The 25693-nt window shown below is 42.6% G+C and overlaps 2 protein-coding genes across 4 annotated transcripts; one reads left to right on the plus strand and one right to left on the minus strand.

Moving 5' to 3' along the window:
• Nucleotides 1–2500: 2500 nt before the first annotated feature.
• Nucleotides 2501–11878, minus strand: PARK7 (Parkinsonism associated deglycase). The gene is made up of 7 exons (XM_050322648.1): nucleotides 11737–11878; nucleotides 9444–9578; nucleotides 8320–8421; nucleotides 7621–7680; nucleotides 6699–6768; nucleotides 5017–5103; nucleotides 2501–4215 (listed from the first exon to the last, which is right to left on the minus strand). The coding sequence occupies exons 1-7, from the start codon at nucleotides 11875–11877 to the stop codon at nucleotides 4055–4057; spliced, it is 756 nt and encodes a 251-aa protein (XP_050178605.1). The 5' UTR covers nucleotide 11878; the 3' UTR covers nucleotides 2501–4054.
• Nucleotides 11879–12731: 853 nt separating this feature from the next.
• Nucleotides 12732–25625, plus strand: TNFRSF9 (TNF receptor superfamily member 9). Of its 3 annotated transcripts, none has more exons than XM_050322645.1 (8): nucleotides 12732–12855; nucleotides 13281–13403; nucleotides 13619–13756; nucleotides 14267–14333; nucleotides 14433–14569; nucleotides 14797–14928; nucleotides 16304–16375; nucleotides 25579–25625. In XM_050322645.1, exons 1-8 carry the CDS (start codon nucleotides 12747–12749, stop codon nucleotides 25608–25610), a joined length of 810 nt encoding a protein of 269 aa, XP_050178602.1. In that variant the 5' UTR covers nucleotides 12732–12746; the 3' UTR covers nucleotides 25611–25625. The 3 variants fall into 3 exon arrangements, with proteins under 3 accessions (XP_050178602.1, XP_050178603.1, XP_050178604.1); XM_050322646.1 differs by lacking the exon at nucleotides 25579–25625 and adding an exon at nucleotides 17497–17715; XM_050322647.1 differs by lacking the exon at nucleotides 25579–25625 and having other exon boundaries at nucleotides 12785–13203; nucleotides 16304–17715.
• The last annotated feature ends 68 nt before the right edge of the window (nucleotides 25626–25693 follow it).

Genomic DNA, 25693 nt, shown 5'->3' on the forward strand with positions numbered 1-25693 from the left:
ACTTCACCATATTAACTTGCTCTTAAACAGATAAAGCGACTAAACAGAGCTGTAGCTGATCATCAGCTGCTTTTGCATTGTAAGAGAGAAACCAGAAATTAAACCCTATTTGGAAGCATGCAGATTGAAAACATAATTAAATCTGCAGTGATTTAAAATTACTGATTGTTGCTGCTGTCACTAAGAGTTTTCCATTCAATCCCAGACTGCAATAGGCACAATTACTACCATTACGAAACTGTAGAAGAGCACCCACCAAGACTATATTTGCTCTGTTGCAGCCTTAGTTTAGTTTTTAAACAGTCTTAGTGAAGTGTTAAGTTTGACATGATAAAGGAAAGCATCATTCTAGTGCAGGACAAAGACACCAATTTTATAAGGGCAGTTATTATAGTAGGCAGTAGTTGCTGATGGTATTCAGCCCAAGTCTTGTCAGGAATTCAAGGTTAAGGTGATGGCCAGATCAGTCACGGTGGAATTCCCACCCTTCAAATTCATGATTACAGACTGTGGCCCTTATAAACACTTTTAATATAATTGCAAGTGTATGCTAAATACATACTCTCTAGATTATGTCAAGAAGGAAATTGGAGATGGAGGTAAACCCTCATTTTATCTGCTTGTAGGCTCTGTATAGTTAAGTAACCTATTCATTTTCTTTGTGTGTACTGAGTGTTCCTGGAGTAAACTTTTGTTTTTAGAGTAGTTTAATCTTTTAATTTCCTGTTAGCTTTCTTCCAAAGTAGTTTATTTTCATTTAAAATCAAAAACATAGAGCATATTTTGCATTTCACATAGCTCTTTGGCACTGAAAATCTAGCACACGAAGTTTAATTATTAATATTTTTTAAATAGCACTGCAGAGATTTCTGGCTGCTGAGCTTGTGATTAGCATTTGTAAACTAGAAGAGGTGTTATCCCCACCCATCCTGCATCATAATTCAGGCTTTGCATAATCCCTGCCCAAATGCCTATTTTCATCCACAGAGCTCATTATTTTTTTCTGAATCATAAATGGAAGCCACACCTGTGACTGGTCATAGACTGTTGCTATATTATTTATATACTGGGGTGCACCCTCATCCCAGCTGTGGTTAATTCTGGAAAAGGTGTTAGGTATTCCAAATTTTAAGTGTCATGCCACTGAAACATGGGAAACAGGAATACTATTCATTTCCTTGCAGTGTGATTCAGAGATGCTTCTATGTTGAAAAGCTGCAGCTTCTTGCTGAAGATTAAAACTATTGTCCACAAATTATTAGCATGTGAAAGCCACAAAGGAAGAAAAGCGCAAATATACTGCCATGAAAAACCATGGCAGATTACCCCACCATCACCACCCTGAATCTGCTTGAGGATGCTAGTAACTAGTCACACTGAGCTATCATAATAACACACGAAGAGGCCCTCCATGCGCAAACTCTGGATCAAGCACAGAATCAGGCCTGACCCAGAAGAATGCTCTCCTGCTCGTCACCTACCCAGCTGACAGATACACGTTCCCTTTATCTGTAATATTTATTTTACTTTTGTTAATATGTTTATTATTCACAAGGGCAGTGTCAGCACTACTGCATGCCCCTTTGGAAGGCAACCGGAACACACAACCAACGCTGTACAGTGATCAGTCTTTAGGCGTAAGACTCTTGGGGCACTTACCAGCTTCCAGGAAGTTCACACTAAGGACCATATCAGCTTATGCCATGTTGAGTCCAACTGCTGCACGGCAAGGTGCAAGGGAGACACAAGCGAACAGCAAGTGGGCCTTTGCAAGGTTACTCATTGCCTTGCAATGCCTGTATTGTCATTTACTAGCTGTTAGGCAAGATCCAGAGGAAACATGAGACTCCAGCCATACTAGGCTGCACTTGGTGACTTCATTTGTCACATGTCCTGTTGACTACTTATTCAAGAAAAGTTTTCCTGCATCCCCGTGGCACACCCCAGCACTTGAGAGTTTAAGAAATTTGAATTGGGACTGTGCTGTTGGGATGCAGGATGTACATAGCACCAGCACAGCAGTAGGCATGTAGTGATGCAGAGGCCTCCAACAACCCAGGACAGAGATTACAGCACACACCCTGACACATTTTGGTGCTCATGGGATTCAAATACCCTAAACTGCTTTTGCTAGTGGGAAGTAGGGTTGTGCTTCCAGAGTATCTTCTCAACATGCTGAAAAAACCCAACAAACTGAAGTTGTTGCTTTGTTAAAAGCCAGAGGGACAGACAGCCCCATCTGTTCTTGCTACAGGCAATCAGCACAGAACTGGCAGTGGCTGGGGAACATCACCCTTGGCGCCTGGCAGTAAGTCTTATCTTCCTTTTTTTTTTAAATTATGTTAAAGTTGTTAGTGCTCTGTAGTTCTCCAAAGAGGAAGGAGGGAAAGAAAAAAAAAGGCTGCTGTTTTATATTAAAGTATTTCTGGAAGCCTAAAAACAATACAAGCATGGAAATATTTTCCTTCTAATTCCACAAAGCAGTAGTGCAGCCCAGGAATGCAGAGTTTTTCCTGTATTCTGAATCATGCTCGTTTACAAAGTAATTATTCCAGTATCTAGGACAAAGAATCTTTCCATCATTTCGTTTACATTTGCACAGCAATACCAGTTAGACATGCAGATTTACCACACAAACATGTCCAATCTTACATAGATTACAATTTTTTGCATATCTTGGGCATATTTAAAAGCTAAAGAAACATATGAAGTATTTCCTAAACAAATTAAGAAGCAGAGCATACAGTTGAAGCAGTTCTTCCAGTAGATATTAACAACATAGAGACATTTTTGAATTCTAAATTTGCAAAAGTATCCATGTATTTTATTACTAAAATGCAGTAGTTGAGAATGAACTTGTTTCCCATTAAAATAAGCAATCATAAAGGCTCCTATGCAGCAATTTTCTGAAGTTCAGATTATGCACTTCAGAGCCAGATCTCCAGATGCTGCGGTAACTTCAGAGTCCAATGAGGGGCCATTATGTAAAGCATGACTGCTGACAGAGCCAGGTAACAGCAGAATTATTTGGTAAAAGAAAGGTAGCAAAGACAAAAAGCGGTGCCAGATTCTTAATGCCCATGGGAATACAGCCCCACTACTTCTTTCCAGAGATATGCCCTGCAACTCCTCTAAACTGACATATGCTCACTTAAGCTAGGCTTGTAGCAAGTCCCGATTTATAGTAAGCAGAAAGAAGCACTGCTACTGGCGGTATGCTGCCAAATCCAACCTTTCTGCTTTATGCTGACTATTAGCTGCCCAAGTAGCTCAATGGATCTGCCATCATTTTATGCAGATGACAAATTTCAAGGTATCATGTTCAACCTGCAGGAACTCTTAAGGTGCTTGGCAAGGTACGAATATTCACAGTTTTTATTTAGTTTCACACTGTTTTAGAATTAATACTAGTTATTTGCCTTATTTGTACAGAAAAAACTACACAATGTTTTAACCCATTCTAAGTTACAACTTAATAATCTATGTCATGGAATATCCTGAGTTGGAAGAGACTAACAAAGGTCATCAAAGCCAACTCCTGACTCCACAGAGGGCAACCTAAAAGTTAAACCATATAATGGAGAAGCGTTGTCCAAATGCTTCTTGAACAATGATAGGCCTGGGGCCATGACCCCCCTCCCTAGGGAGCTTGTTCCAGTGCTCATTTCAGCTCACACTGTGCAAGAATCTAAACAGATGTAGTTTTCATAGGTCTGGGTTGGGAGAAAACACACAAAGTACCAACACACCTGCAGGGCTGCTTCATTTTTATTTACTCAGCAAACATTTTTTCCATGTGATTTTTAAATGCCATCCAAGAGCTAACTAAGATTATTAGATGCTGGCTACTTTTTTGTGATGAAGCTTTTTGCGAACTATCTTTTTCCAGAGATAAAGACCTTTGGTTTGTTACAGTATCCCAGTTAAGATAAGTACAGTTCCTAATTTCACCCAAAATTAAACTGTATTTACAACAGTGCAGCTTACAGTTACTCTACAGAGAACAAGACTCTCTATCCAAATTTTGTCTTACTTCCTGTCCCACACTAGGGTTTCACTCTTTCAGTATTAGAGGTGCCTTCACCTGTTCGGCCACTTCCTTCCCCATCAGCGTTTCAACAATTGCCAATCCAAACTCAAAGCTGGTCCCAGGCCCGCGGCTGGTGAGGATATTCCCATCTTTCTCCACGCGGCTCTCAGAGTAGCTGTAGTGTGCTGGCGGGGACACACAACAGAACATCACAGAAAGAGTCAGTCTCCAGGACAGTGCCCAGAGCTGCCACACAGCACAGACTCACCTGCCTCAGGCTCTGCTGAGGAGCAGAGGTCATCTGCCAAAGGCACCTCAGCCACCTGTGTGGGCCCAGCCTGCCTCCAAGTGTCCCATGACTGCCTGTAGTCCTCAGGGAAGGGCCCACAGGGAGCTCTGGTAGCTCCATTCACATAGTATGAGAATGCACCTCTGATTCTACAAGCTCATTAAGAAGCGCTCGCTCTCCCTGTCAGTTCCTGTGAGTTTACTTTTGGAAGTCAGACTACTTTTGTGGAGCTATTCACAAATTTCTTTTCTGCCAATTACACGCAGAAGAAATTGGAGAAACCCTGCCATCTCCTGCTCATGTTCAGACTCATTAATGTTCACAGAATGACTTCTTCATAGCATTTCACCACCACTTCCCTTAGGCAGGAGAAAGAAGGCAGCAAAGAACCAAAAGGACAAGAGATGGCTCAGCCTCGAGAAGATAAATGCTCCTAGCATGACAGCAGCAGCATATTTTCCCCAAGGATGAGAATGTTAATACAGCTCTGTGTCTTAAATAGGCGAAACAGGCTTAGAAATACAGTCTAAGCATATTCAGTTGAATTTTGATTATATTCAAGAAAGCATTAAGGAAATTCAGAGAGACAACGTAAGATAAAAAAGCCATCTTCCTTTCTTTAAATTGTGGTTTCAGGTAAACAAAAAAAAAAATCTAAGAAGGGTTTGGAGAGAAACTTATAAAAGTCATTACATACCTCCATTCATCATTTTATCTTTGGCCAAAGGATGTGTTGTGACTTTGCTTCCAAACCCTATCCCATGTGCCAGAAGGGCAGTAGGACCTGTAAGGACAAAAAGTTGCACAAGTGAGGAACTGTCTTCTGCTATTAACACTTCTAAGAATATATTAGGCATTAGGCTCTCAAGGGTCCAAAGCTTACTGTGGACAGACTACTTTTTATAAAAAGTGATGCCAGCCCCATCTCTGAAGCAAAAAGCCTCAGAAAGAACTGACCTGTATAATCTCTTGCATTCAATTACAGCTCCCACACTGTCCTACCATGACTGCTCTGCCTTGGAACGAGTGGAGGACAATGGTCATTTCACTTCCACATAATACATTTTATTTAAATGTATTACTGACACTAATGCTTGACACTAAGAAACAAAAGGTCTGCATTTCAATCTGAACATTACTTAGCTACAATTACTTTACAACCTTGTTAAACCTTGACTTCAGAGACCTTTAGAGGTAGAACTTCATTTGAGCAATTCTCTATGGGTTGCAAGTGTGTGCCAAACAGTATTTTGGACAGACCATTGGCTAACTGTTAAGTTTTTTGTTTTAACAGTTTTCCTCTTTTCTCTTCATACCTCCTTCTTAGCCTGAATGAATTTGTGTCAAGAAGTGTTAAGTCATCTGACAGGAAATTCTTATGGGAATTCCAAAATGAAGGCAAGATTTCCCTAATCTTTGTGTTTCATTTCTGTGCATTTGTCTCATTTTGGATTTAGTCCAGGAAATAACCTCCTTTGTGCTCATCTGGAATCAGCTCTAAGAATATTATACCTAAATAAATTAACGACCCTGATTACAAGCAAAAACTTTTATTGGGCAACCATGAATTTGGACTGTTCTGTAAGAGATACAGATAAGAGAAGACTATCACTGCCAAGTACAAGAATATTCACAACTCCACATACCTATCACCTCACTGAAGAATGAAAGCAAAAAAAGCCCAGCAACGTACCAGAAAATGAAAATCCACTCTACAAACATACTCAGTTAGATGGCCCTTTATGCACTCATTGCCACTCTCCTCATCCTCAGCTTTGGGTCCTAGGCAGCCTCTCAGATCAGCTGGAAGTACTGGCAATTGTTCATCTTGCTTTTTTACATACAAACCTTACAAAGTAATGACCTGGATACCCAGCTGTGCAGAATGTGTAAGCAGACAACCCTCTCTTCAAACCAAGTCCATCTTTTGCTATGACTCAGATGAGGAAGGGTGAGACTGTAACTCTATATGTATGGCCTCCTTTCTGAAGCTAAAGGGCAGGAATAGTTACGTGAGAGAAATTTATAGCAATGATGTTCTGCCAGTGCTGTGTCCTTGCAGAAAGATCATCAGAATAGGCATATATTTTGTAAAAAAATCATAGCACATTACCTTTCACTTTTTATGTTAAAGACAGTAATGCAGCTGATTGGAAAGAACTGGATACCAAGCAAAACTTGCAGGATAAGTGTTCACAATTATTTTAGAGATTTCTCTGCTATTAAATTTATAAAAAATTCCGATGCTGATGGGTGCACATATAGTACAAATCCCTGCTACTAAATTACAGGAACATAAATTTCTAAGACAGGAAAATGTCTGCATGCTCCTTCAAAATATCCGAATGCTTTATAAAGCAAGACACCTTGATAACCCACCTGCACATATAGCAGCAATCAGGCCTTTTCTGCTTTCCTGATCCTTCAAAATGTCTTTCACAGCAGCAGACTGTATGAAGAAATGTGATATCACAAGTCATTGTTTGGAATTTGGAATTTGACGTGCGGCTGAAATATTTTCCCTTGCAAAGTCATAAACATGTTTTACACAGAAAACCAACTGACATCTCTTCACTCTGCCTCAAAAAAGAACCAAGGCAATGAGAACATTAAGAAGGAGAAAAACTGAAACTAATACATACTTGCCCCACAAGGAAAGAGCAAGGAAATCAGAAGGAACTGCAAGGAAGTACCTGGCCCACGTAAAAGTTGCTTAACCCATGGACATAGAAATTTGTTTGAAAGCTTCACAAGACAAACTGGAAATAGTATTCATAAAATACCTCCAGACAGTCTCTATAATTCTTTAGAAGATTTATGTGGAATATTTGTCTCATATTCCAGGGTTTACAAACTGTGTAATCTAAATCCTATCTGACAGACTGACTTGTTTGTCTGCCTGCATTCCACAAGGTATTTATACCACCACTGCAACAGCTTTGCACCACAGACAGAATTCTTGAGCAAAGGAAGAGAGTCCATGGCTCTGGACAATTACATATCTCATGGAATTCAAAATTCATTTGCAACTGCTTCATCTTCATATGAGTATGAACAGAGATCTACCCACAACACAGAGCACCCTTCCATTTTTATTCTCCTTTACTAGGTATTCAAATGCAAGAATTTACCCAGTTGTCCCACCTATATAGTCACAAGACGGCTTCAGACAACTGAGTTTACTCATTCATTCAGAAGAGAACTTTCAGATGCTGAACTGAATCTGCAGAATTACTAAGCAAGCGCAGACCACCACTACTCATGAAGATGCCCATGAATTTTTAAAATACCAGAATTTTACCTCACACAAGTTTTGAGCTCCAAGATTACCGCCAGGCAGGACCACAACATCGTAAGGCCCCTAGACAAACAAAAAACTGTTCTGTTGAACAGAGACTGATACATATGTTATACGGTTTGAAACCCACTACAGCTGTTTCAAGTGACAAGCAAAATAACCTTTTCTTCCACTGAACAACACTTTATGATCAGAGAACCAGTTCCAATTACAGAATACTGTTTCCTGTTCCAGGAAGAACGTATTATTGATAAAGTCTGCTACTGAACTAACTCTTAAGCCTAGTGCATTTAAGAGCTTCAGCAAGCAAATACATTGTAAAGAAAAGTGCTTTTGCTCCAACCTTACTGTACTGGTCTAACTATAACATCGTTAAGCTTCTCATGAGAACTTTGGAGTTGATTCAAATCACGGTATTTCATTGGGCCAACTAATAGAAAAAATAAAGCTCTATGATTGCTGCTTTGCAGAAACAAACACCTGTGCAGAATTAAGAGATCTGTCTGAACTGAGCATACTGTGAACCAGGACAACACTGAAGGGGAGCACAGTGGTATATGCAGTTCTGTAATTAACTACTGCCTAGAGCTAACACAACACGCAACATATGCCTAAAGGTAATGCACAGGCTTTCCAAATTAACCTCGGAAACTGTGAGAAAGGCTATGTTGGCCATTATATTAAATCAGGGTGATGACCAACCTCTTTTCTGGCATCTTCAAGACTAGCATCAGGACAGATGAAGACATCTCGACTGCACTGCACTGGTTCTTTTCCTGTTAGACCTGCAACAGTCACCTTTATCTAGGAAAAGAACAAATATGACAAATCAAGAATTTAAGGTGTTTTTCTTCTATGTTAGTTCTTCAATAGTACACAGAATGAGCAAAGCACTACTGAAACCTGTCATGACTGGGGAACAGTTAAGCTCCTGCAAACCATGATTAAGTCCAAACACACACGGTAAGCACTGATATTCACCTGAAGTAGACAAAACCCTCTAACAGGTCAACTTTTCAAACAGCACATATAGAGACTATCTGATCCCACAGGCTATAAACAAAACAAATAATACAAAGCAGGAGAGCCAGACTGAGTAGATCAGATAATGAACTAAAGTCTCTTTGCAGGCTCAAGTCATTCTCAAACACATGGCATGTTCACTTTCCTCCCTTGACTTTTAGATGCCTGGTCATAACATCATAGATATGCATGGCACAGCTCACATTCACTAAAGCAGACAAGCTTGTTCCTCTTATGACAGCCAAAATGGGGAGTACAGTGATGAGGTGATGGGAGAAGTTTAGTTATTTCTACACAAGTGAAGTTGGTGTACTTATTTAAAATATTATTTTCATACCTACTGAGATGTACTACTACAGCTGCAAGGTAACAAACAGCATAAGGAATCGCAACAGCCAAATTCTACTTAATAACAGAATTTTAAAAGTAGGTCAGGAAAAGCTACATAATGTCATGAGCTGTAATGTACCGAGCTTTTCAGACTCCTAGAAAAAAAGTACTTTCTGTTACTGTGCATGGAAGTAGCCATGTTTTCCCACAGAGTAAGATTTACTTGAAACATTCGCTCTAGTCCACACTGGACTCTTATTTTGAAAGTCTGCCTTTTGCACAAATGTCAGCTGTCAAGCATACTTAGTAGGGGCACGGCACAAGTATTTGCTATATGGTAAGGTGAGAGGGGAAATTTTCACGTCACATAACAAATTACACACTGAACTCCTAGCAATGAACATCAACTTGAGGCAAAGATTTCCCCTTAACCACACACTCACAAGGCAATTTTTCATTGTCTGCACACTCACCCCAGCTCTTCTCATAACATCAGTAGGGATTACAGTTTCCATTTCCTCTGCCCCTTTTGCTAAAATCACCAATGCTCTTTTTGAGGCCATATCTTGAGGGGTTGCTATTAGCTGAGATGGTTGTGAATGGAGGGGCTGAGAAGGGTAGAAAGAGACAATGTAGTTAGAAAGCAAATGTCCTAGTACAACCCTAGTACAAATCCTTCCTGATGCTGAAACTTAACAGTGAGTTATTTCCATTTTTGCATTATCTTTCATTTAAACCACCTCAAAATGGTTCACTGGCTTTAATCAATATTCACAGCAGTCCTGTTTAACTAAAGAGCTTTTTAAAAAAAATGCATTATGATATTAAGAGATTAAGACACATGTGCAGTGGGATGTGAGTGATGTGAGTGCAGCACATCAGCATCAGACAAGGAAACAGCTTGGCCTAATCAAGACCTTATATGACCTGTGTCTGCCAGAGAAAGGTTCAAGGTGGGTGGCAGAATTGTTTTAAATTTGCACACCCTCAGTCACACTGAGACTACTGACTCCTACCCAGGTCAGCATATATAAAAAGAGCTTGCATGAGCTTTGACCCCATGTCTGGTATTTAGTTTCCACACACCATGCCTCATGAAGAGTTTCCTGTGACTTATAATGACTTGACCACTGCTCCTGTAAAACCTCAGAAATAGATTTTCTGGTTATTTCACAATTTTATGGGGGAAGAAATGTGTGTGCACACGTGTGAGGGGGGAGCAGACCACAGAATTTAGCAAATGGAACAAACCAGGCTTAACACTTGTTTTTTTTAGCTTCTAAATTCAAGTTGAGGTGAAGGGACAACTTTCCATTTGAAGGTTAAGTTAAAGAAACTTTACATCATGTAAAATACCCACAAACTCATACTGGTCTGACAGAAGTCTGAGAAAGCATCGGTGATGGTAAGAAGGCATTTCACAGGTCACCCCTCTAGAAGACAGATTTTTGTCTTATATAGGGACCTTCCATTCAGAAATGCATGTAGCACCTGAGAGCTCTTCATTAAATGTGATGCACATTTTAGTTGCCTACACGAAAGAAAACCATCCTCTCACCCTGCTTCAATTCCATCTGTTTTCAGGTTTACTCCCTACTGTTAGCCTCATTTAGATGTCATTTCTAGAATGCAGTCATATACAGTAGAAAACCCTGCAGCATGCAGAACCAGCCCAAGCAGACAAATTCACTGTGTCAAATCCTACTTTTATGTACTTTATGTACTGTCAATGCAAAGCTAACTGAGCAAGTACACTCAAATCACAAGTATTAGCAATAACTTTAGAACAACCCAGAGCTTCTTAATAACTTGTCCTGAAGGTACACATCGATTTTGCAAAATAATTTCCATATAAATTTGACCAATTAGCAAAAGACTCCCTGATTAGCCACAACACAGAAATAGTGCATTTGCTTTTTACTGAAGAAAAATACATCATAGTTTGTATCCCTTTATTTCATTAGATGCAAATAGGCACCTTATCCTGAAACCTTTAGTCTTTCCTCTAATTTATCAAAATGCAGTCTCTCCCTACTGCCTTTAGACATTTATTGTAAAACACTGCCAAATTCTTGAACTATAGTACTGTTCTTCATATAAGTGCATATGTAAAGAGCTGCCCTACTGTAAATGCTACCAGGGAACAACTGTTCTTGAGAAGGCAGAACCACGTTACATAGACCTAATAGCCAACTCATTTAACAAGCTACCTACACATAGTAAATACCAGTCTTCCATGTGCTCCTCAGTGCTAGCACACGAACAGCACATGCCTCGAACCCATCAGCGAACGTATTTCCCTGCGTGGGTACATGTGCCTTTCGGAGATGGTGGCTTGTGGCACATGGCTGAATCAGAAACTCTAAGAAGGCTGCCTTTAAAAAAAATCACACCCTTCAAGGCCCCGACCAAAGAGCCTGCTAACAGAGGCAGGGGAGAGTTTACGGCTCATCAGCTCCGCCAGCCGCATAGAAGGCCATGTCCCTACACACTGGTCTGTTTATTCTGGGACGCGGCGCCATTCGACGCAGAAGGGCCGGCAGAAGGCCGCGAGCGGCGGGGCTGGGCACGGCGGAGGAGGTCGGGCCTGCTCGGCCTGCCCGGCTGCCAGAGCGGGGCCACCTCAAAGGGCCGCTGAGCGCCCCCCACCCTCTCCACAGGCGGCCCCGAGTCCACCCGCTCCGCCCGCCGCCTTCCCGGGGCTCCTCTGGGGGCTCCTCCAGCCGGACCCGCAACGCGACCGCAGCAGCAGCAGCCACAACTCACCTCAGCCGGGGCGCGGGCGGCTCTGAGAGACCCCGCCCCGGCCCCCCCTACGCTGTGCCCGCGCTCCCGCCGCGGCGCCTCCCCCCTTCTCGCCCGCCCTCTTGTTGCGTTTCCAGCACGCTCCGCTTTTCTCACGGTCATCCAGGTAGCAGCTTCAGAGAGCGCTCCGACGCTCACCACTGTAACAGCGTCACCCTCCTACGGCAGCGCGACCGCGAGGTACGTGCCCGCGACCCGAGCTGCTGCTTTCTCGAGCAGCCCCGCATGGACAGCGCAGGACCGAGCCACTGCTCTTCTCCGGGCTCTATCCGAAACGTCCAGCCGAAATACTACTGTTTCCTGAGGCTCACGGCACACGGGAAATGCCCAAGGACGATGTTGCCTCTGGTTTTAAGAAGTTTCAGTATTTTGAAGGACAGAGCTGCTAACGGAGCCCTTTAGCTGCAGAGCCCTGTTGTGTAAAAACCCTTGCTCACAGGTGCTGGCAAACGCGCTCTGGCTCCCTGGTGCTGGGCTCACGAGAGCTCCGGCAGAGCAGCCCAAGTCCAGGTCACGCACAGGAGAGCAGGTCACAGGGAAAGACTTTACTGGAGGCTCTCCTGGAATGGGTGCGGGCTTCAGCTCCCGGCACAGGACGGTTTGTGTGCTGCCCACAGGGCTCCGCTGGGAACCCTCGACAGGCTGGTCCTTGCTCTGTCCGCCTGTGTGCCAGGGGCGCACACACCGGAGGCGCGTTCGCTTGTCAGTTACAACGCACTCTGAACAACTTCCACGTCCACTCTTCCCCAGCCCTGCGCGCACCGCCCGTTGCGCTCCGGCCCCCGGGCCAGGGCCAGCGCCAGCGCCGGGGATTGGCCGCGGGGAGCCGCAGAGGGCGGGGCTGTGCTTGGACCCTGCGGCGTTGCAGCGTTTCACTCGCGGCTGCACTTCCGCGCCCCGGGCAGGTCCGCGAGGGGGGCGGGACTTGCTGTCAGACCGCGGTGCTCGGTTGTTCCCGCGATTTCATAGCCATGTGGTTTCAGACGCGGTGTCTCCGCTCACTGTTGCGGTCTGCCCCCGCCGCGCCCCGCCTCCCTCACCCTCCACCTCGTGGGGATTCCGCGCGGGACTCGCCGGGAAGTCTCAGTGGGGGAGGGCGAGCGCTGCCTGGCAGCGCTGAGAGGGCTTTGCGGGCGCTGCCCGGCAGAGCCTGGGGGTCGCGCCACGGGTGGAATCCGGAAAGCCCCCGCCAGGCCTGGGCTTCCCCGCCGCCCCCGGGATGACGCAGCCAACCCCTCCGGGGGCGGCCGCTAAGGGCCGGTGCCCGGCGCCCAGCGCGCACTCCTGCGAGCCGCGCCGCCACGCACCGACCTATGGCACTGGCAGCGGAACGGGCGGGACGGGTGCTCCTGCCGGCCGCGCTGCTGGCGCTGGCGCTGAGCCCGGGGCCCGTGGCCGCGCTGCCGTGCGTAGCCGACTGCCCGGCGGGTAAGGGCCAAGCCGGGCTGGGGCTCGGGACGCCGGGCGCGGCCCCACGGCAACCACCACTGTGTCTGGACCCCCAGGTACGTTCGTGGAGAGCGTGGGCTGCGGGCGGGGCGCGGGCGCGTCCTGCCGGCAGTGCCCGGCCGGCACCTTCTCCAGCGCGGCGGGACGCAGCTCCTGCAAACTCTGTCGGAAGTGCGAAGGTACTGGCAGCCCCTCTGTGACATCCCGTAGCAACGACATGCTCTGGCTAGCACTTGCGCGCTGGGGGATACGCCACTGGCTAAATCCACGCGTCTGCGGGGCTTCTCGCTGAAGCCACCAGCCTGATTTTTGTAAGAGCAAAGGTCCCGAGCCTTTGCTGCATCACGCTGGGCATGCACGAATCTGTAACCTAAGACTCGTTTTCTCCTTCCAGGAATATTCAGGTATTTAAAAGCGTGTTCCTCACAAAGTGATGCTGAATGCACGTGCGAGGATGGGTATCGCTGCAGTGGCGATGGCTGTACCCACTGCGACCGAAGCTGTGGCATAGGCCAAGAGAGCACCAGCAACGGTAAGGTTACCTTTGCCCACCAGCTGAAAGCCCCTGTGCGTACTGCACTAGACACGTGTACTGCACGGCCTCTTGCATAATGCAGAAGCAGCTGAAGTAAAGATAAGAGGTGCCGATGCTGCTGAACAGTTTGCATGGAATGCGGAGCAAGCACAGCAGTGGGCAAACCCACCAAACTCTGAGCCCTACTGTGGCTCAAATCCTGCACCAGTTAGTTTCCTTGGCATGACAGCTCTTTTGTTACTGGCATGAGGAAGACCAGGCTGGGATCTTTGGACTTGGATGTGATTTGTGGCATCTTGTGCCAAATAACCTGGCTTTGTAGCTGAGTACTGTACTGGTCTGTGGCTCACAATGAAAGACTTATCTTGCATACTCAGAGCAGCTTATGAAATAGTAATTATGTGAATGTTGATTATTGTCATTGTACAAGCAGGCAAAAATAATGTTTCACATGTTGTGTTTTAAATGTTTATCTTGTACAAATTTACCTGTCCTTGTCTGTTTAAGGTTGCCAGACTTGCCAGTATGGAACTTTTAATGATCAGCCCAATGGTTCCTGTAAAAACTGGACAAAGTACGTAATCTAAAAATAAATGCTACAGCTATTAAACTTCACTGGATGTTTTTCTCTAGTTTTTTTTCTTTTCCCTGTTCTGCTGTAAATGTCTTTCAGGTGCTCTGCAAACCAAGTCCTGGAGCCTGGAACTGCAGCAAAAGATGTCATTTGCAAACATGCTTCAGTTAATCCCACTTTAGTCACTACTCTACCTACCACATCGCTTGCAATTCCATTTTCTATCACCGTGCCAGGTGAGGCATTGTATAATGCTGCTTATAGAGCTAAAGAATTGTGACCTACTTTGAAACATACTATAACTCATTCACTTTCCATTTAAAGCAAGAGTCCTTTCTTCTATGCATTTCCAGTGTTGCAGACTTAGCCAGAAGCAGAGTGTGAGACAAAGCTGTTGGCTAATTCAAGGGCACTAGAATTTTTTTCCGTTAAAACTCTTAAGCGAATGTTGTTTACTTCCTAGGGAAGGATCTCCAGACAGACATTATCAGGATTCTTCTCACTGTAGCTGGGCTGTTGTGCATAGTGTTCCTGCTACCGTGTATATGCTTCAGTGTCTGGCAGAAAAAGAAACTACATGCTGTCTTCAAAAAAAGTAAGATAAATACACTCTTCAGTTTTCTCTGTGAAACTAGACAGAAATCAGGAATCCAGGTTAAGTGTCTTTCAAAGACAGTTGCAATAGTTTCAGGGTTTTTGGCCTTGTAAGTCAGAAACAACAATTGAAAGGAAAACAGTTTTGAATTTTTATTGCAGAAGGCACTTACTTAACTGTGGGTGTTCTGTCAACTGCTTCCTTATCCCTTCAAGTGAAGTATTTGTGGGAGGTCAAAAAGCTCACCTGAGCCTTGCTGATCCCGTCAAGGGTCAGTTCAGTTTATTACTTTCAAGTACCGTCCTTGGCATCCATGGCTATAACACTTTCAAGTTCTGTCTGCTTAGAAACAGTACACATGACCTGGAGTGAGGGTCTTGGAGCTCTGGCTGCAGTAGAAGAGGAGATACCAGTCAGGATATGCTGCTACACAGGTGCAGAGGCAACCTGAATCCAACACTGCCCTCTGAGAGCTAATAAATGCTGGGGAAGCTCAAGAGTTCAGCACAAAGACGAAGTGTAAATTGCATTCAATGTAGTTTGTAGTTGGCTTGTTTGTTTTTCTGGAGGGTTGTCTCTCTCTCTCTCTCTCTCCTTCTCCCCTGTCCTAGAGATAAGGTCTTAATCTTCTAGTGTAATTCTGAATACAGGAGACAATAGCAGTCCTCCTTCCTTTCATTGCTATGGCAAACAGAGCCTTAGAGGTCTTGCTGAATTAGGGGAAACAAAGTATGATAAATTAGTTTTATTATATTTATATGCTGCAGAAGAATAATTTCAGATTATAGAATAATTTGGAAGATTCTTTTCTTTCTGATTTCCTGTATTTGTGACTGAGGAATGGTGAAATAAGATGGGGAAAGAGGGCATTTGTCCAGCTCTGGGCCCCTCACTTGAAAAAACAGTGAGGTGCTGGATTGAGTCCAGAGAAGGGCCAATGAAGCTGGGGAAGAGTCTAGAGAGTAAGTCTATGAGGAGTAGCTAAGGGAGTTGAGGGGGCTCATCCTGGAGAAAATGAGGCTCAGGGGGGACCTTCTCACCCTCTACAACTACCTGGAAGGTAGTTGTAGCAAGGTGGCGGTTTGCCTCTTCTCCCAAATAACAAATGACAGGACAAGAGGAAATAGTCTCAAGCTGTGCCAGGGGAGGTTCAGAGATCATGAGGAATTTCTTCATAAAATGGGTTGTTGAAGATTGGAAGGGGCTGCCCAGGGAGGTGGTGTAGTCACTGTCACTAGAGGTGTTCAAGAAACTGGACAAGAAACGTAGTGCCATGGTCTAGTCGACAACGTGGCGTTCGGAAGAGATCGGACTTGATGATCTCAGAGATCTTTTCCAACCTAGTTGATTCTGTGATTGTTTTCTTTTTCTTCAGTGCACACCACACCTGAACAATCAATTCAGGAAGATGACACCTGCAGCTGCCGCTTTCCTGAGGAAGAACAAGGTGAATATCAGGACCGTGGCAAATCCACAGAATTCAGAGATCTTTTGGTGAACTAGAAATTGAACTGTCAAAGTCAACCACATTTGAATTTTCTTTTGGAATACAGAACAAGAACCTGTTTATGTAAATAGAGAGGTTATCAGAATCTGTGAGTGTCAGAGTGCCAAATAGCCCAGCCACTGACAAAAAAGTCCATCTTTTCCATCTCTTAAAAAATAAGAATAAATAAAAAATATCTAATTTGCTGACTTTCTTCCTCTAGGGCTAAGAATCATTCTAAGAAGTGGTTCTTGATTTATGTGTAGAAAGAAGTACAGCACTTAAAAGCTCTAATGGAAGGGCAAAATGGCTTTCTGGTCTCTCATTAATCGTGCTTGAGCCACAATTTACCTGCAGTCCAAAAGTATTTTATGCTAAAAAGACAATCTGTAGCACATAGTAGAGGCACAGGTGACACGGTCTCTTACCATTACCAGCCCTCCTCCTGAGTCTAGAGCTGAACTCCTCCCAAAATTTGGCTCAAACCCAGCAGTCTCAGAGTTTGTGTGCAAATACAGATGGAGCTCATTTCAGATCCCATCAGCCCTAGAAACAGATCCCCTGCCTCACCACTGCACACCTTCTTATATGTCAGGGAGAGGAAGCCATAAAAATCTACAGCTGCAAAGTGTTCCATAGCTTGCATCTGCTGTTGTATTACACTGATTGGCTTAAGGGAGGCAGTGGAAACACTGAGAAGCTGTGGTTGACTTGATCTTAGAAATAGCTGTTACTGTGCAGCTGGACCGCACCACCTTCAGCCCTACATCATTCAGCTTTGATCTTTTAGGTGATGTAAACTTTACGTATGTTGCAGCTGTATATGTGATAACTTTCTGGTACTATTTTTGTAACTGAGGTTGGAAAGATTTTAACATCAGATGCTGTCTCTCTGATAAATTACTGTTACTTTGGTCTTAAGAAAAAAGAAAATGCATGTTTGAGTCATGGCATTTGCAACACCATTTTCAACCTTTTACAAAACCCAAGTATTTTATTTCTTCAGTAAATGTTATTTAAAAAATAGACTAAAAAGCCACCAATATGTCACGTAAAGGGTGTTTTCCTCTGTGTGATTTCAGCATAAGGGAACACTGTTCTTGCCTTTGAAGAATGACAGCCCATCTCTCCATTCAGCACAAGATTATGATAGCAGGTTATTTTCACCAAACCACATTCATACATTTTGATAAATTTGTGTACAAATAAATATAAAACAGTGACTTTTATATAGTGAGAAAATAAATATCATACAAAGCCTGAACTGTGAAGTTACTTAAATAAATTCTTTTTAGCTCTAACTCAAGCCTTCTTTCTATTAGTACTTTCAACCATGAGAACTAAGTGACTGTTATGTCAAGATCACAAATTTAAAGACAGGAACAGGATGCATGAAAAGCCACCAATCTATTTATCAATCTAAGATATATCTACTTATAAATCAAAGAGCAACCTTTGCACCAGTGGCCAATATCTGGACAAGATAAAAAGAACAGATAAAGAGATCCAAAACCCCCACACTCTCCATTTATATTATCAGCTTTACAAGCATTCTTAATAATACAGCATTTTCACTTGCTGTGGTACACCTCAGTAAGTGTATTACCTTAGAGACGTAGAGGTGTAAGCATAGGAAATACTTAATGGTTCCCTCAAACTCAGAAGTTCTAGTGAGAGAAAAAGAAGCTGCTGTTCTTTAACATGAGAGTCAAAGGATATAGGAATCTGAAGAGGCAATCCAGTGCATATGGCAGTAACATATTCTTTTGTCATTTCATCTCACTGTGCCCTCATCAGTAGGGTGGGCTATGATCAGAATACTTCTCACATGGAATAGTGAAGCTGTAACATGTAACATTACGTACTTTTCAATAATGCTTAAAAATGCCTCAGGGAATTACAGAACAGGAAACAGATTTACTGTGCTGTGGCAGTACTAATTAGCTGCCCTTATAAAACTTTCTGTACCTTCTTCCAGTCATTCCTAAAGACATCTAAAGAGATCATAGAAATAAAACAGGAATATGGTGGCAGAAACAAGTAGTAAATGAAGGTGGCTTTGGAGGCTTCCTGGATTATCCTACTTCCACATATGATGGTTGGTAATGGATTATTTCCTTCTAAGCATAAATCCTGCTTGTCTTGTAAAAGATTTTTAGAAAAGCTACATGGATGCTGGGATGGGATACTATCTGGTCCAGACTTTGTAAAAACTTCCTCAGGTGAAAAGGCCAAGGATAGAGCTGAGCAGTTACAAAAACCCAGAAATACCTCCCCATCTCCCTCTCTAACTTAAGGAAGGAGGATTGTCACAAGAACTAATGGAGAAATGGACGGAATTAGAGCAGGAATCAGGGAATCATTAGGTTGGAAAAGACCTTTAAGACCATAAATGGCATATAAAAGTTAGTTGGAGGGTTGTTCTTTGCAAAGATTTGCAGCACTTCTTCTCCTGCTCTTATACATCCTTCACCAGAATATAGTTCTTCTGCACATTACAGGAAAGAAGCTGCACATCAAGAACATAAAGAGGAAATATAGGACTGTGCTAGAACAAGCTCACCAGATATTATATCCTTTCTGTGTGATACAGGTCCTAATCCCACTCTGACAAGCAGAAGTGGATTTTTCTTATTTCCAAATTTCTTCTGCAGACTCTGCTCAGAAGTAACCTGTAAGTTGGTACTGTCTGTTACACGCCTTACTCTTAAAAAGACACATACAGAGCTAAAGAGTAAGAGTACCCAACTAAATACAGACTGCTCTTCAGAACTCTCTTACAAATATGCCTCAGGAATTCTTGGAGGAAAGAGGATTTTGCTCCCATTACTTAGTTTCAGCGTAGCAAAAAACATTCAACTTGCCAAATCAGAAGACAAAGATCTGATATCTGCTTCCTTCATCTGTGTTAATTCCTGCTCTTGTTGGTCATTCCCATTCCCAGAGACAGCTTTCCACTCCAGTCAGAATCAGTCAATCATCACAGACAAATCAGTTAATGCTTGCACTGGGAATTCTCTGATAAGATGAAATTCAGCTCTTAAACAGCAAAGGGAAGATTCTACATGGCTGACTGCCATGAAACACACATTCATTTCATTCATTTACAAAATAACCTTGAAAGAACTGCTTTAAACCTACCCAGTGAGACCTATGCCAACTTTCCCTGTTAAATACACATATTTGCCCTGAAATGTGAATCACTGAGCTTGCAGAGATTCCATTTAATTAATAAAACCCTTTGATAGTAAAGGATTAAAGGGATTATGCAGTCACCAAGTAAAAAAATTAAAAGTCTGCTTCTGTGCACCATTCATTTACTGCCTACGCTACGTGGACAGCTAAATGCCAATGATTATTAGCATTCCTCTTTAATTAGTCAGAAGCTCCTGCCCACACACTGAGCTTCAACAGAACTACATGATATTTGTCCTCTGATACCAGTTGTGGATATTAGAGTGATAAGTGATCCTAAGCCTTGTGGTAAAATCAAAAACATGCGTATGCCAATGTGAAAAGCTTGACAGAAAAATAAAAAAAGGCATAACGACATCTCACAAAAATTGTCTTTTTCCATCCCCTCTGTAGATTAAAGCCCTTATCCTCTAGCTTTTTTAGACAAAGAAAAGGGCATAGTCTTTCTTCAAAAATAGCATAATCTTACTAAGTTTCAAATAAAATGGTTTGTAGCAAGAAACTAATGAGGCAGAGCACCATGCAATTAACAGAATATGAAGTATCTCAAGCAGAGAAATATGGAAGATGTCTCTTATGCCTTGTCCATCTCTTGAAATCTGCTGCTTTAGTATTTCTTCACTTCTTCACTTTGGGCTGGAAAAAGTACAAGACAACAGCCTGGCCTGCCCACACCATCACCCAAACTATTAAAAAATGAATCAGCAGGGTATTGCTGCTTCCCTTTTTGACATTAGTAGTACCATTTTTTAAAAAATTGCATTTGAAGCCTTAGGAGACAGAAATGTTGAAATTTCTTTAAATCCACAGCTGAACCAATGCCTGTGTGGGCAGGCTCCAGTAATTTGTTTGGAAAACCCCTCAATAATCTTCTTAAAAAATAATGAATGGTCTAAGAAAGGAACAAGAATGAAAAATGTCCTAGTATGCAGCAGTCATCTAGCGCTGCAACAGGATTACCTTGGTAATTTATTATTACAACCTAAATTAAACCTCAGAAAGTGTGTGTTATTGTTTTGAAAAGAAAAATACAGTATCTACTGCTGATAAAACTGTTGGGAAATGCATTTAGTGCAGTAGCTCGGGGTGTAGCTGCAGTGGAGCTGCAGGCTGAGCTCTGGGTAGTGCAAGCCCAAGACAAGAGGCCATGAACTGGCACCAACCCTTTTGCAACAGACCTGTGGTGCCAGGTGATCACTCGGAGACATAGCAGGAGCCCAGGGCTCAGAAGGAAGAGAGAAGAAAGGTAAAGCAGTAAGTGGAAGGCAACAAGGCGTAAGAAAGGACTAACAAAGGGGCTGCTACATAAAAGCCTCGTGAAGGCCAAAATCCTGCACAAAATGCTTTAGCCATGATTTCAGAGATTTAAACCACATAATAAAGGCAGGTTCTCCAAGCCTCTTAACATGAGAACAACCCTGGACTACTTCTAAAACTTATAAGAGAGCAAAGATGATAGAAGAAGGAAGACAACGGTCAGAGCAAATGAGAAAGCAGACCAGATCATACCACTCTTCATGCAAGACCCATTCCTGAGCAATGAATCTGACTGGTCTGTTTTTCTTTGATCCACAGAGTTGTTTGTGTGGTCTTTAGTAAGCTGAGCCTCTGATACAGTTCCACCACCTGTAAATGATGTTGACTCCTATCAGTGAGGCTACTCAAGAAAAAACAATGCCTAAGGAATACACGGTATATACAAGTACATACTTCTTCCAGAGGGAAAAGCCTCTTGACCGTATTTAATAATTCTTTAAAAAAGCCAGGCGGGAGTCCTTTAGCTGAAAAACGTGTGTGTATGCAAGAAGGCAACAGAAATAAAACCTTTCTCAGAAAATGAAAAAAACCCCAAACCTGACCAAACACAAACACACACCAACCCCCAAAGCACACACACATACTGACCCCTCCGAAACCCAACCAAACACACACACATACTGACCCCCCCGACCCAAACACACCGAGCCGCCAAACACAACCTGTGCCCCCCCGCCGTGCACCCTCCAGTTCCCGCCACACCGCGCAAGGCTCCGCAGCGACCCCTGCCAGCGCGGAGCCACTTCCGGCGAGCTCTGAGGGGGCCCCGGGCCCGGCCGATATAAAATAAAAAATACAAAATACAGCCACCCACGAGTCAGTCCGGCCCTGTGCACAAAACCCAACAGTTCACCTGCCCCAGTTCCTTCCCAATAGTTCTATGCTTCCACACTCCCCACGCCAGAAAGGACTGGTGTGCCGATTTGGACTACTCTGGATTATTAAAAGGTCTCTAAAAATCCAGTATTTTGCCTTGAAAATACCTCACAATAGAATTTTCTGCTACAAAGAAACCCAAATTGGAAACTTTTGCCGGTTCCAAGTGCAGCAGTGTTGCAGAAACACGTGCACCTTCCAAGAAATGAGCCCAAGGCTCCCACCTGCTCTACACCTGGGACTGGTGAAATGAGGAGGAAGGACAGACAGCAAAGCTGCTTTGTACTCCTTTCTGTGATGACCAGTGTGATGACCTGAAAAATTAAATACAGAAGATTTAATTCTACTTTTATCCAGATCATAATTTCTTATTAGAGGTGAACAGATTATTTAGGATACCTTGGGATAGTGGTAGAAAGGTACAAAGTTCCAGCCTTGCTGCAGATGTGTTCCTCTCTTTGCTTATACCATCTGCTCTCATAATTTCAGTTTTAAAAATAAACTGTAATTGCATAATTAGTTCCATTACATTTTTTGTGAAAGAAACCTTATTTCAAGGTCCGGTCTCTACTCCTCTGTTTGTGGCTGTGCTATCCAGAATTCAATTCCCGTAAGATATCGATGTGCTGTACTTCCAAGCTCCAGTCACACCAGACTTACTTTCCTTCACGTCAAACAGAGTGAAACTTCAGTTTTGTAATTCTGTAGTGCTGAGAGGACAGGAGAATTAAGAACCAGTTTGTCAAGCTTCACTTGGAAAATATAGCCTAAGTACAATGGGCCAGTCCAGAAGGGCCAAAGAGCAAGAGAGTTTTTTCCCCCTCAAACTGGTGGAAACTATACTACAAAGCAGCAATGTTTTGGCAGCTGTGATCCTGTTCTCAAGTATTTTTAGACCACTTGCCAATTCTGTAGCAAAATAAAATATCTTCAGCAGGGCCTAAGGACCTGCCACCTGCATTACACAGAGGTATGTGTTCAGGTAAACACGCACACACACCTATGCACCTTCAGCCCACCACAGAACAAGAAAATTTAAGTCAGAACCTCTCACAGGTATTACCTAACAGTGAAAGAAATTCAGAAGATAGAAATACCCAAATATGTCTATGAGGTTACATGTTACATATGTGATGTGCTACATCACAGTTCACACACAGTGAGCAGCAGCAGCATCTTCAAAAAGAAAGTTAACATCAAGTGCCAAACAGGCCATTTTCAGTAAACACTAAAATGCAGAGTATAAATAAGGCAATGCAAGCTAGTGGCAGGGAAAAATTGCCTTATTGCATATATGATCTCACAAGGCATCTATTTTGGTATGCAAAATAGATCTAATAATCATGTTACGAAGCTGAACAATAAGCCAAAATGACAAATTTTAAGACAAAGTAAACTTCTCAGGTGTTAATAAGGACAGATATCTGCTAAACCAGCAGTGACAGCAAAGTAAAAACCCTCAAGCCCCTACATGCTAGACCCTACCCAGGAAAGTAAATAGCAGTGCACGTATTTTTTTCTCTCATAGGAGCTGACATGTATAACTCATTGAAACAAGACGTGAAGTTAAAAATGCTAGTAGAATTCAAGGAAGAGCACAATAACAATTGTGTATAATAATGTCAATAGGATATTTACACAACAACAAGCTCATCTGCAATTACAATGTCAGTACAAAATCATTTTACTGCACACCTCTCTTCTTGCAAACTAAATTCAAGTCAAAAATCTACATCAGAAATTATATCCTCTGAAAAAGTCCCTCATACAAATGCTACTGGTAACTCATACCTTTTCTGAAATTTCTGGTTTTGCCAACTGTCACAATACTTGACTAATGTGTTTGTTCTTAGTTGCCATAAAGGACTTAAAAAAAGGGGAAAGAAGTGTTGTATTATAGATTAGATTTCATCCTTGCTATTTTACACAGAAGGTAGATAATTTTGGGAGGTGTTTTTGATTGGTTTCATTGTGTCTTATTTTTACTTTTTTAAAAAATGTTTTCTTGCAACTTGTACTTCATGAGCCATCTATCATTTTAAACCAAGAGGAGTTATTTCTTCTGATAATGAAGGATAATCTTTTGTGATGGGTTCATATCCACTTACTGCTTAGAATTTTTTCACTAATTTATCTGGACTACTATCTGCCATTTTAAACTGAGGCTCTTGAAAGAAAGTCTATTAGCATAAATAAGAACTTTGAAAAGTTGTCCCACAAAATAGTAATTTTGGTAGAAACTAAATCAGTTTCTTGCAAATCAACTTCCCAGTTTTCACAGTGCAATTCACATTTACTTCCCTCACCCATGGATTCAGGGCTTTGTACCTTTGTTTGGTATGAGCTGTTTCTTTGCTTTGCGTGATGACGTGTGCACTGTACCCTGAAGGAAATGCCTTTGACATTTTGGTAGAGGAAAGAGTGTCCAAGTGACAACTTCCAATCTGAGTAAAGGCAATAAGCTGTGGGCACGTTGCCCAACTTGAACATGACGCACTTCATGATGGCTCTAAGAGGCTGAGTCTTCCTTGAGAAAAGACAAAGGACGGAAGTTGCTTGTGAAGACTGCTTCATTAGCTTTCTTTGGAGGATGCTTAGAGCGAATATTGATAACACCATTGTCATTGATAGTTCACTGAAGGAGAAGCATTTGTACAGAGCATCCAGCACCAACAGTGAGATCATGCATCAAATCAGACCTAATTACTGTCTCCAGTTTTGGAACGAAGAGCTGCATGACTCAGATGAGGAGCAAGAATTCCTCTCTTGCTACTTATTTCTCTCACAGGGAAGCACAGACAAAGACAAGTATAAAATGTATTAGGTTAATTTTGTAGAGAAATCCTTTTATCATAAATAGTTCAGCAAAGAGAAGTCCAGAGAAACAGGATTTGTCATTCAGACACCTGCAGGATGTGTTCTGTAAGGCAAGGTTAACCCTCTCTTTTGTGCACCTCTTCCTGTGCACACAGGGAAGTTTAGAAAAGTTTAAGCTGGCAGGACCTCTGTGGGACTATGGCAGGATAGACCCACCCTGATAAGACCTAAAATCCAATCAAGCTATCAATGCAAGCTATCATGCAAGATCAACTGTTCGAGCCAGAGTGCTGTCTTGGTGTTAATTCCGCACCTCTCCCACACCCCAGTCTGCACTCAAATCAGAGCATTTGAACATATATGGGGATGGTCAGGGCCTTGTCACACTTACCTTTGAAATTCTGTCCCATTCCATCCTTGAAGCTATTCAAACCAGAACAGACACGCTCCTGGACAAACCCTTGTGGCTGACCTTGCTTTGAACAGGTGGATTAGACTGGATGATTTCCAGTGGTGCCTTCTGACCTCAACTACTCCTTCAGAGACCATTATGTTTCTGGACAACCTGTTAACCATGCCCATGGAGGACATCTTTGAATTAGACCTGCAGCAAAAGTACATCTGCTCTATATGACCAATGTAGCTAGTTTGAAATTAATCCTGGAAGCCACTGGATGTACAACACAAAAATTAGGGTTCTTCAACAGGAAATGTTAATAAAGGAAAAAGATGAGAAGCAGATAAGTTTATACCTTTTGCAATTTTTAAAATTACCACAAAATTCAGCATAGGGAAAGAACTTTAGTAACATTAGCTGGATTTCATATTATTTTGAAGAGTATTTCGAGACCAAAACATTTGATCAGAGAAAAGTAACGAATCTCAATTTGTTACGAACAGTCTTCTCACCATCTAAAGGAAAGAAAATAGCCGTAAACTTTTTTTTTTATTATTTTCAGGGCTCTATACAGTTGGACATGACATTCCATAGAGAATGAAGATGAGGGACCAGTCCAGTCAATCCTTGCTCTTTGATATGAAAAATGAAATTGTAAGTAGAGAAGACAAGATATC

The sequence above is a fragment of the Myiozetetes cayanensis genome, unplaced genomic scaffold (assembly GCF_022539395.1).
Source record: "Myiozetetes cayanensis isolate MyiCay16 unplaced genomic scaffold, myiCay2020 scf28, whole genome shotgun sequence".
In the NCBI taxonomy this organism is placed as follows: domain Eukaryota; kingdom Metazoa; phylum Chordata; class Aves; order Passeriformes; family Tyrannidae; genus Myiozetetes; species Myiozetetes cayanensis.